Source organism: Pelodiscus sinensis, chromosome 29 (genome assembly GCF_052426305.1).
Source record: "Pelodiscus sinensis isolate ZL-2025 chromosome 29, ASM5242630v1, whole genome shotgun sequence".
NCBI lineage: Eukaryota > Metazoa > Chordata > Testudines > Trionychidae > Pelodiscus > Pelodiscus sinensis.
In genome coordinates this window covers 784,625-796,339 of record NC_143080.1, presented here as the reverse complement: position 1 = coordinate 796,339, position 11,715 = coordinate 784,625, and the positions used below count along the sequence as shown (strand labels likewise).

The window sequence follows — 11,715 nt, the reverse complement described above, 5'->3', positions numbered from 1 at the left end:
AAGTTGTTACTCAACAGCCACAGATCTTATCAAAGACGTCTCTTAATGGGGCAGGATTTCTGCCTCCCTGATTCCAGCCATGTGCCCGCTTGCTGTGGGGTTGGAGCGTCTCTCCCGACTGGAATGCACTGTGAAGGAAGTACAAGGAGAACCAAGCGATTTCAAGTACCTAAAAGGGTGTTACAAGGAGGAGGGGAAAAAATGTTCTCCGTAAACTCTGAGGACAGGATGAGAAGCAATGGGTTGGACATTAGGAGAAACTTCCTACTGGTCAGGGTGGTTCAACACTGGAATAAATTGCCTAGGGAGGTTGTGGAATCTCCGTCACTGGAGCTATTGAAGAGGAGGTTAGACAGACACCTGTCAGGGATGGTCTAGACGGTGCTTGGTCCTGCCATGAGGGCAGGGGACTGGACTTGATGGCCTCTCAGGTTCCCTTCCAGTTCTTGTGTTCTGTGAGTCTGATTTCGAACACAAGAAAATGTAGCTGCTTTTCTGCAGATCCTGTTTAATGGGCTCTACTCGGATTACTTTACATGCACTCCTGGCTCTCCCCCTTCTCCCCCCAAAATGGCTTCAGAGAAACTTGTGGTCTCCAAGGAGTTTCTTCATGGACACAATGGGCCAAACTTTTAAAAAAGCTCAGTGGCACCTCACCCCCAGCTGGAGACAGCCTGAGAGCTGAGCTCTTACCTGCCAATTGTCCAAAGAGTCCAGCACATCGGGGTACGGTGAGCTTGGGAAAGCCACAGGTGCTGGAATCTTTTGACGCTCCTGGCCAGTCCGATCAGTAGAAGTTACTCAAACACCAACGTTTATTTAGCAACTGGTCCACCCTTCCCGTGGCCAGACCAGGCCACGAGCTCCCAGGGGAAGACAGAACAGAATTCAAGATGGCTTAGAACACTCTGTGCAAATTTGGGCCTGGTGCAATGAGGTGCAGTGACATTATCCAGCTCTCAGTTTGTCTGTGTAGGGTTATTCCATCCTGGCTTTCATCTGCTACTGCCATGCTGAAAGCCATGCAGCTCTGCCTGCTGGGAGGTAGCTATAGGGATAGGAGACGTGTATGTGTGTGTGTGGGGGGGGGGGGCGGGGAGAGACAGGGGGATGTTCAATGTTCATTCGCACCTGAACTCTTCCTTGCTCCTGCTAATTTTTTGTCTGACTGCATCTGGGCTCTGAAGGGGTCACCTTCTCCGGGAGAGAGGCCTGTTCATTGAGGATGTGCTCCAGCGTTGTTAAAGGCCCCGATCTGGCACACATGCTTAGCTTCACTATAAACATAGATGAAGCTCATGCAAGTCAATAAGACCAGGCACATGCATAGAGTTAAGCATGAATTTCAGTGTCTGCAGGGTCGGGGTCGCATCCAGTGGATTCCTAGAGTTTTAAAAGCCAAGAAGGAGACCATGAAACCCTCCCGTCTGACTTCTCGTGTGCCACAGAGTTTCTCAGTTGCTCCTGGATTGAGCCTAATCACGGTCGATAGACCTTCCACGGCATTCCCACCCCTCGCCTCCTTCTAAATCCAAGTCTCTTAAGGACCCTCCCGGAGACGATTCCAACAGCAAACAAGGTGTCATCCAAATCGATGCATCACTGCCACACAAAATCTTTCCGGAGGCCAGGGTCTGGCCCACGAAAGCTCATCATCTAATAAACCATCTTGTTAGTCTTTAAAGTGCTACATAGTCCTGCATTTTGCTTCAGCTACCCCAGACTAACACGGCTACATTTCTATCACTATCCTTTCCACAGAGATTCAAAAACCAAATTGGACCAGCTTCAATTCAAAGTACTTTTATTAACACTCTATATACAGTTTTCTCCCCTAACAAAACAGAAAGGAAGTTGGAGCAAAGCCCTGATGCTGAAGGGAACTCTCCCCCCCCCCCCCCAGCCAGGTTAAAGAAAACTCTGCTTTGATCCGCTTTATACACACAGACCTTATGTACAATTCGCTTTCCCCCGTCTCCCCTTATTTGTACAAGGCAACATAAATAGGAATCTTGGGACTGTACAGCACATGAGAACACTTCTTAAAACTGCAGCTTTAAAAAAATACTATTTTAAAAAATTGAGAACTTTTTTTTCTTCTTTTGATGGTTGTTTTGTCAAAAAATAGGCATCTACTTTGACATTAGCTTAACTGGCATGTGGAGAGCACGGTTAGAAAACTTAAGCCATTAATAGTGTCATTTTCTTTTTCAAAATAACTTAAATCATTCCCGAAACACTTTAAATATTTTTTTGCATTTTTTAAAAAATAACCACGATTTATTTTCTGAGACTCTTAACAGAAGGTCAGACCTCAACTTGCAGAAAGCTGTGTGGCCCCCACCAATGCCAATGAAGAGTTACCCCAGGTGACGGTCTGGCCTGGAGGGGCAAAATTTGCCTCTCAGCTTGGAATAACTCTGAATTTACACCAGTGTGACCCAGGTCAGAATCTGGCCCTCAGCCACTACTGAGAGTGTTGAACTCCTGTTTACACCAGCGGATGTTCGAACACAGAGAGCCAAAATTCTCCTCTGTAGACCTGGAGTAACACTGGTGTTGATCTGGTGTAGTGCTAGATTTAAACTGGTGCACATGAGATCAGAATTTAGCCTTTCCCCACTATGAGTCTCTTGGGCCTCTCTAACAATGGTCCCGTCTATAGACTGTCCAGTCCTGTACAAGAGACAGAGCTAAGATTTGTCTTGAATGATTTCGAGCAGAGAGACTTTAAAACACTACAAAGTGTGGCACCTCTCACTGAGGTTTTTTTAGCTTAAATTGTGCTTTCAGCTCCAGCCAGACCCTCGCAAGGGTGGAGCAGAGGGAGGACGCAGACGCAGAATTATATTTGTTTCCTTCTTGCTCCCTTGGGCGGAGAGACACAACCCACCCTGATGCGGCGGGAGCCAAGTGGTTTTTTTGAAGTCCTGCCAGCTGAGATGTGCTTCCAGAGTCCTCAGGGAGACACCCCACAAACAGCTCGCCCAGGAAGGTGAAAAAACCAGTTGTGCTGTTCTTGGACGCTGGAGATGTGCAGTGTCTTGGCCTCTGTCCAGGCGAGAGGCGAGTCCCTGCCAGAGAGCTCCACACGGAAGAGTCTTCCCAGGCACGGTCCTGGGCGGCCGTGGGGGGCTGGGGGTGCAGCAGGTGTGGGGGACCCCGTGGGAGGTGGGGTCAGGTGAAAAGGAATTGCCCATTCTGAATCTTCACCGAAAAAACGAAAATCCAGGCCATCTTCCCCAGCCCTCCCCCACAACCTGCCACCACGGTTCCCTCACTTGGGGATCGTCCGCCGGGCATTTGAACCTGCTGCTGCCCTGCTGCTCCAGAGACAGGCTGCAGTGTTGGTGCGTGTCTGCCTTTGTCCTGGGAACAAGCCCCCTGGCCACGGCGGCGGCCCTTTCCTTTCTTGCTCCCCGGGTGCGAGGGGGCTGGAGGTCAGTACACGGCCCCCGGGGTGGGCGGTGGCCCGGGCGAGGCGTGGTGCATGGCGTTCGTGGGCAGCGCTTGATGCTGCAGATGTGACCCGCTGAGGTTCTGGTGGTACCAGGAGTTGTGCTCCTCCATGTAGCTTGGGGAGGGGCTGTAGGGGAGCGGCTGGGAGAGCGGGTTCCTGCCCGGGGGGTTGCTGTGAGAGTTACTGTCCCAGACGGCCGGCGAGGGAGGCGAATTGCAGGCCATGGAGTCGCTGTTGTTGGGGCTGTGTTCCAGCGGCACCTCGCCGTTTTTGTAGAGCTTCTTGAACTTGGATCTCCGGTTCTGGAACCAGATTTTCACCTGGGGAAGGAAGGGAGGCGTGAGTCTCTAGTGCATCATCGTGGGGAGGCGGGGGAAGCAGAAACGGTGCTGCGGGGGCGGATTTGCTGCTCGGTTAGTCTGCGTTACAGGGAGGGGTTTGTCCCCAGAACAGGCTGTTGCTGGGCGAGCTGATGACCAGTTCCCTCAGACATGCATGCGTGGCCCTGTTGCTACAGGAGTCGCCGGGCCTGATGAAACTAGGGCAAACCCAGTGTGGGTCATTCAAATGACAACAGCTGGGCATCTGAGTGCACTTCCGGCTCCACTTTAAAGAGCTGCTGGGAGAGGAGAGGGGGAGAAATCGGGGGGCAGCCAGGGAGAAGGTGGGTGAGATGGCCCCAGTGTGATGGGGGAACAGGAGGGAGAAGGTGGGTGAGATGGCCCCAGTGTGATGGGGGAACAGGAGGGAGAAGGTGGGTGCGATGGCCCCAGTGTGATGGGGGAACAGGAGGGAGAAGGTGGGTGAGATGGCCCCAGTGTGACGGGGAGAACAGGAGGGAGAAGGCGGGTGAGATGGCCCCAGTGTGATGGGGAGAACAGGAGGGAGAAGGTGGGTGAGATGGCCCCAGTGTGATGGGGGAACAGGAGGGAGAAGGTGGGTGAGATGGCCCCAGTATGATGGGGGAACAGGAGGGAGAAGGTGGGTGCGATGGCCCCAGTGTGACGGGAGAACAGGAGGGAGAAGGTGGGTGAGATGGCCCCAGTGTGATGGGAGAACAGGAGGGAGAAGGCGGGTGAGATGGCCCCAGTGTGACGGGGAGAACAGGAGGGAGAAGGCGGGTGCGATGGCCCCAGTGTGATGGGGGAACAGGAGGGAGAAGGCGGGTGCGATGGCCCCAGTGTGACGGGGAGAACAGGAGGGAGAAGGCGGGTGCGATGGCCCCAGTGTGATGGGGGAACAGGAGGGAGAAGGCGGGTGAGATGGCCCCAGTGTGACGGGGAGAACAGGAGGGAGAAGGCGGGTGAGATGGCCCCAGTATGATGGGGGAACAGGAGGGAGAAGGCGGGTGCGATGGCCCCAGTGTGATGGGGAGAACAGGAGGGAGAAGGTGGGTGAGATGGCCCCAGTATGATGGGGGAACAGGAGGGAGAAGGTGGGTGAGATGGCCCCAGTATGATGGGGGAACAGGAGGGAGAAGGCGGGTGCGATGGCCCCAGTGTGATGGGGAGAACAGGAGGGAGAAGGTGGGTGCGATGGCCCCAGTGTGACAGGGGAACAGGAGGGAGAAGGTGGGTGCGATGGCCCCAGTGTGACGGGGGAACAGGAGGGAGAAGGCGGGTGCGATGGCCCCAGTGTGACGGGGAGAACAGGAGGGAGAAGGCGGGTGCGATGGCCCCAGTGTGATGGGGGAACAGGAGGGAGAAGGCGGGTGAGATGGCCCCAGTGTGACGGGGAGAACAGGAGGGAGAAGGCGGGTGAGATGGCCCCAGTATGATGGGGGAACAGGAGGGAGAAGGCGGGTGCGATGGCCCCAGTGTGATGGGGAGAACAGGAGGGAGAAGGTGGGTGAGATGGCCCCAGTATGATGGGGGAACAGGAGGGAGAAGGTGGGTGAGATGGCCCCAGTATGATGGGGGAACAGGAGGGAGAAGGCGGGTGCGATGGCCCCAGTGTGATGGGGAGAACAGGAGGGAGAAGGTGGGTGCGATGGCCCCAGTGTGACGGGGGAACAGGAGGGAGAAGGTGGGTGCGATGGCCCCAGTGTGATGGGGAGAACAGGAGGGAGAAGGTGGGTGCGATGGCCCCAGTGTGATGGGGGAACAGGAGGGAGATGGTGGGTGCGATGGCCCCAGTGTGACGGGGGAACAGGAGGGAGAAGGCAGAGCAGCCAACAAAGACCCAAAGAAGCGTCGTCTTGGTGTTGCCAACGCTTGTGATTTTTAAGTTGCAAATCTCGTAAGATCTGGTGGTTTGGGGAAGCCCCAGCTCCTCCCCTCCCGTGACGAGAGGAGACGCTCAGATCTGGCTGCAAATAAAGCTGCTGGCCCTGCCGGCGGCTGAGGACAGCTTGACGCGCGGCCTGCGTGGGCACGCCAGGCCCAAATTAATGTTTCCAAGAAGAGTTTAAGAGGGTTTGGGGGGAGGTCTGACTCATGCGTTTTGAGCACTCGGGGTTGGCACCACTCTGCATGCACAGCACTGCCTTGTGCCACAAATGGAGCGCCCATCCTCAGTGCAAGGGGCTCTTTCATCCACCCCCACGAGAAAAGCAGAGAAACCTGAAATGAGCCCCAGGCGCACCCCACAGTGGGGTGTAATGCCCCTGACACGCACCACGTTCCCAGGCCAGGCCCCGTCCGGGTCTCATGTTGTGCCAAGCCAGTGTCCTTTGCTTGCAGAGACTAAAAGCTGCTTGCAGTGTGGAACCAGCCCAACCGCTGACAACACAATCCCCTAACAAACCAACCCCTATTGCACAAGGGGAGCCCAAGGACCGGCTCCCCCCACGTCAGTCATGCCAGGGTGGAAAGCCCCAATGCCTACGCTTGGGCGAGTAGCCCACGGACACACGCTGACCTGGAACTTTATATAGATCTGTGCAATTACAAAGCAACGTCGCCATCGCGGACCCTCCCTGCGTTCCTAACTCCCGTGACGCGCCTGTTGCCACCGGCGGATGCTCACCCTGGAAGGGAAACAGCCCCGGTCACCGTTTGGTGGGGCCGTGACCCTCCCCTGAGCTTGGGGGTGAAGGACAAGGGGGATTCACTCATCTCGGACCTAGAGGCGAGGGGCGGTGGTGCAGACTCGTTTCTATTCATCTTTCCCTTTAGAAGCAGCAGGCGCTGGGATCATCGCCCCCCCCCCAGTTCCGTAGCAGGCTGTTCGGAGAGGGCCATCGGGGAGGAGAATATTGCCCTGCGTTCACACCCCAAGCCCCGCGGGTCAGGCGCCTGGAATCTCTTTCAGACTCCACGGCTGGAGGCTTTCTAGCAGTGGAATGCAGGAGCCGAAATACTGTTGAGGTTCTGGGCCTAACGGATTAAAGACTCTTTACAAGCCCCCGAGCGCCTGCAAGAGCTGGAGCACGTGAACAAGGGCAAGGGGAGTTCTGGGACCCCCCGCGCACCCCTTGCGAAAACCCCCCTGACTCAAGTGCTGTCAGGGGCCAGACACAGACCCTCCCCCCCCAGCCCAAAGGCTGCTCCTGTGTAAACCAGCTGTGGAGTTCTGAAGAGACATAAAACAACGTGTAGAAAGGAGCCAATGGTCACGGGGGGGGGGGAGCCAATGGTCACGGGGGGGGGGAGCCAATGGTCATGGGGGGGGGGAGCCAATGGTCACGGGGGGGGGAGCCAATGGTCACGGGGGGGGGGGGGGGGAGCCAATGGTCACGGGGGGGGGTCCTGGTTTTCTAGGCCAGCGAGGCCAGTGGTGTGTAGCCCCCAGGGGTCCTCCGACGAGCACGGAGATTTCTACCCTCCCGTTCGGAACGTCGCGGGGGCCACAGAGGTTAAGGCCTAGGCTGTCTGGCCACCCCAGCCTGGCAGCCCCGTGCTTGCGGTGAGAAGAGCGAGAGGGAGGGGAACTGCCCAGTGACCAAGGCTCTAGGGCTGTGGGTCGGGCCTGAAAGCTGGCAAAGCTGATCCTCTTTGGGGAGAGGGAGACATCTCCCGTACCGGGACACAAAGCCGGTCCGTTTTCATTGAGCCGGGCCCTGTGGGAATGGCTGGTGCAAATCAGGAGTAACCCTCAAGTCACTGGTGGACACTGGGCAGCCCAGAGGCTCAGGCCTCTCTGGGTTTGCCCCGCGGTTGAGCACGGCAGCAGGCAACGTGTCCGGAAAGCCTGGAGCAAACCCCCCTTGCTGCTGCCCCGTCTCAGACAGCGTCTCCTCCTCAGTGAGCCCCGGCCTGGCAACAGCTCCCCCCCCCCCGCCCCCGCACAGAGGGCCAGGGAACCAGGGTTGTTGTTTGTGCTTTTGGAAGTTACCTGGGTCTGAGTCAGCCCCAGCTGGGCTGCCAGCTCTGCTCGTTCCGGCAACGCCAGGTACTGCGCCTTTTGGAACCGCCGCTGCAGGGCCGCCAGCTGGTAGCTGGAGTAAATGGTTCTGGGCTTTCGGATCTTTTTGGGTTTCCCGTTGACCATCCTCACCTCCGGTTCCGGCTCTTCCTTCACTGACACTGGAGGGGACAAGGGAACAGGTCGGACTCTCCGAAGTGGAATTGTCCCCCCCAGTCAGAGGGACTGTCTGACCCCTTTCACTGCCCCAGGCAGACAGAGATGGACTTTAAACCTCCCTCTAGAAAACCTGGGCTCAGCTAGAGACGCCCGAGGAAGGGGAGCCAGGCATGAGCCACCAACTGGACTTTTACGTGTGAGTGGTGCGAAGAATCGTAGCCCCGAGGGAGCTACGGGCTGATCTCTCGGGCAAGGCGACAGGTTTCGGAAACAAGCCGAGTGGAGCCTTGCGGGTCGCTTGTTGGCACACGAGGGCTTTTGTTTTTCTCCCTCCCGCTGCGGTTTCCCTCGCTCCTTAGTGAGGTTTTCTCCCCCCTTTCCCTCGCCCGTCCCTTGCCACTGTTTTGTGACGGCCCCAATTCACTCGCTCCCCAAACTCCCATCTCTGCCGAGCCTGCTCTGCCCACCCGGAAACCTGAGTTCTTGGGGCTGGTCCCTCGCTCCCTCTCCCAGCCGGTCCGGTGGGTTTGACAAGCCTGTCTCCAAAGCAGCCTCCGGTCCCAGCTGCTTGGCTGGCTCCCAGGCTCCACGGGGCGGTGGAATTGTTCCCCAGTGACAAGCATGGCAGGGCTCAGTCCTCTCTTTCCCCCTCCCCCCTCTAATTGTAGTAGGGGGCAGATTCTAGGGTTCCCTGATCTTCCGGCTGCCCTGGCATCTCCCAGCACCCCCGCCCGGCTTTAAACCCACCATTATTCCCACTACACCCCCCTCCCCCAGCACTACCACAAAACCACCCTCTTCCTGTCCAGGCCCAGCCTAGGCCAGCCTCTGCCCCAGCAGAGAAACAAACAAACAAACAACTCCCCCGCCCCCCATCAGCCAACCTGAGCTGCCCTGCAGCCGCTGGGGATTTCAGGGACACAGGTGGGTGGCAGGGAGCTGGGGGTGGGGTGTGTGTGTGTGTCTCTGTGTGTGTCTGTGTGTCTCTCTGTGTGTGTGTGTGTGTGGGGGGGGAACAGTTTAAATGGGAGCAGGAAGTTTTGTGTCTCAACTCAGATGGAGCGAGCCAGCTTCCCCTCCCCCCCGCAACTCCCTGCCTCCCACCCCGCTTGGGTGCGATCCGTGTGTGTGTGATGCAGTCCGCGGAGGTGCGTGTGTGAGACTGGCGACACCTCTCCTCTCGTTCAGCCCGCGGGGCGTGCGGCTCACTCCGAGTGGCTCTTTCCATAGCAGCCCCCCATCTCCAGACCCCCAGGCTGGGGGGCTCCTTACCTGCGTCCTGGGCCGGCAGCTGCTGCTCCCTGAAGTGCCCGTAGGGCCGGTAGGAGGCGCTGTAGGGGTACTCGGCCTTGGGGGGGTACGTCCCGGCCCCCGCCATCCCGCCGAGGCCGAACTGGGGGTGGTAGGAGTAGGGGCCGGCCGGCTGGCCGTAGGGCTGGCCGGAGTAGTAGTCGGGCTGGCTGTAGTAGCCCAGGTCGGTGAGCGAGGACTCGGGCAAGGTGGGGGAGTCCTTGGAGGCGGCATGGCAGCTCAGCGAGCCCGACAGGTCGGTCAGGATGCTGCTGAGCTTCTTGTCGTAGGAGCCGCTCATGGTGCCGCTGGCAGGGGCCGCGGGACCCCGCTCCCTTCCCGGCTGGAGCCGCTGGGGCTGGCGGTGGGTCTCTCTTCCTCCCCGAGGGGGCCGGGCGCTCCCTGCTCCCCCCTCCGCCGGGCCACTGGCGCTGGGCGGGCGGCGGCGGCTGCTGCTTTGCTGCCAGGAGGCGACTGAGCAAAACTCCCCTGCCCAGCCAGGCTGCTTCAAGCCTTTAATTATGGTGCAGGGCAGGGTGGCTGCTGCAAGCCGATTGGCTCCAGAAATATTGCCTGGGAGGCAAAACCGACTCCTCTTCGCTTCCCCCTTCTTCTTTTTGAACAACAAAGAGTGGGGGAAAAGACAGAAAGTGAGGGAGCTTCCAGGCCCCCGCCTGCTCCGCACCCCTGCAGGGAAAGGGGCAGCTGCCAGGCCCAGCCCCAGATCTTAGGCGGGGGCCCTGGGGAGAGTGTTTATAGGGGTGTAAGTGCCTGGGGGTCCACGGAGGGGTGTGAGCGGGGGGGAGGGTTCTCGGAGCGTGTGTAAGAGCCTGTGTGTGCTTGTGCCCGGGGGTGGCTGTGGGGTGTTTGTGGCTAAGGCTTGGGGTAGGTCTGTGGGAGGAGAGGCTGTCTGAAGTCACCTGTAAGGGCCTGGGTAGCTCTGGGGTGTCTCGCACAGGTTTGGGGGGTGTTGTGCCAGGGTTGCTAAGAGTAACTCTCTGCCCGAGGTGTCCTTAGTTAACTCCATGGGAGTCTTCGTTCCCCCCACCCCAACACGTCTGTGTTTCTAATAGCGCAAGCCTGGCCAAGTGGCCCTGTGTCACTCTGGGTGCGTTCGCCCCCGGCTCCGGCGCTGCGTTCGCCCCCGGCTCCGGTGCTGCGTTCGCCCCTGGCTCCGGCGCTGCGTTCGCCCCCGGCTCCGGCGCTGCGTTCGCCCCTGGCTCCGGCGCTGTGTTCGCCCCTGGCTCCAGCACTGCGTTTGCCCCCCGGCTCTGGTTTGCTGCTCTCACGAAACCCTCTGCCCCTGGAGTTCTTTCGCCCAGGCCGGCCAGGCCCTGCCACTAGCCTGTAGCGTGTGTGATTGGCAGGAACTCTGCCTCCCCCTCTCCTGCTGCTCCTAGGTTTGTGATCATTTGGTCTCCCTAATTTGGCATCTGAATGTTCATTTTCCCCCTCCAAAGGGAGAGCAACCAGTGAGCATCACTAAAGCCGCCACTCGGCCCTGCTTTGAATGGGCCATATTCCTCCTATAACGCCCTGGCCAGCCAGGGGCACACTCGTTTTGCAGTCTGAACTCCTGGGGGAGCCCTTGCACACCCCCTCTGGAAAAGGGGAGGGGTGTAATGAATGTGTTTCTCTGTGAATTCATGTCTTTGTTTTGTCATGTGCCTCCCCCCTCCGAAAGGGGGGAGGGGGAGAAAGACGGATTAGGAAACTCAGCTTTTATTTCTCTCCCCATTTTCTCTTCCACGTCCTTTGTTCTCTTCCCTCGTCCGTCTGATCGCACAGCGGCGCAGGGGACAGCTCCTTTCGCCTCTTTCCTAAGTCTCTACCTGGGTTTTCCCAAGAGCCAAGCTCCCCTCTTCCTGCGCCAGCCTGCCCGTCCCTTCCCGGTCCTGGGATCGGAGGCTGCAAAAAGACACCGAGGCCTGGGATGCAAAGTGCAATTTCGCCGCCTGCCGGGCAGTCTGAGGCACTGCAGGATCTGTGGTCGTTCTCCTGGGAGGCGGGCCAGTGTATTTGTGCTGGATTCAAACTCACCCGTGCCTCAGCCTGGCTTTTAAAAGCTAAACATGTGGCACAGGCCCCCAGTGAGTAGAAGCCTGCAGATCGGCGGATCTCCGCGGACGATGCGGGTAGCTGTGGCTCATGTTTGCGGATGCAGATACAAAGTTTGTATCTAGAACCCTGCAGACTTGCAGCTGTCTGCTCTCTCTCCGTGGGTGTCAGTGCCGATACCCACACCTCCTTTTTGCAGATACAAATTCTGTATCCGCGCAAGGCGCTACAGGTGAGGGATACATCCCACCAGAAAGCAACAGAGGAGGGGTCCTGCGGGGGTAGGATTTTGTTCTCCCTCCTCCCACCGTAAATCGGCATACTCCCAGGTTCCAGGTTGGTATTGAACAAGCGGGGAGATGGGAATAGAAAAGACTCCAGATGAAGATGGCAACCTGGGCGTGGCGTGGAAGTGAGGAGGTGTCTGCGTTATGATCTAGAGG

At 58.1% G+C, this 11,715-nt stretch overlaps 1 protein-coding gene across 1 annotated transcript; it reads right to left on the bottom strand.

Moving 5' to 3' along the window:
* Window positions 1-1,802: 1,802 nt before the first annotated feature.
* On the bottom strand, window positions 1,803-9,720 carry DLX3 (distal-less homeobox 3). Its single transcript, XM_075911316.2, has 3 exons — window positions 9,197-9,720; window positions 7,736-7,926; window positions 1,803-3,780 (listed from the first exon to the last, which is right to left on the bottom strand). The coding sequence occupies exons 1-3, from the start codon at window positions 9,513-9,515 to the stop codon at window positions 3,442-3,444; spliced, it is 849 nt and encodes a 282-aa protein (XP_075767431.1). The 5' UTR covers window positions 9,516-9,720; the 3' UTR covers window positions 1,803-3,441.
* Window positions 9,721-11,715: the final 1,995 nt, after the last annotated feature.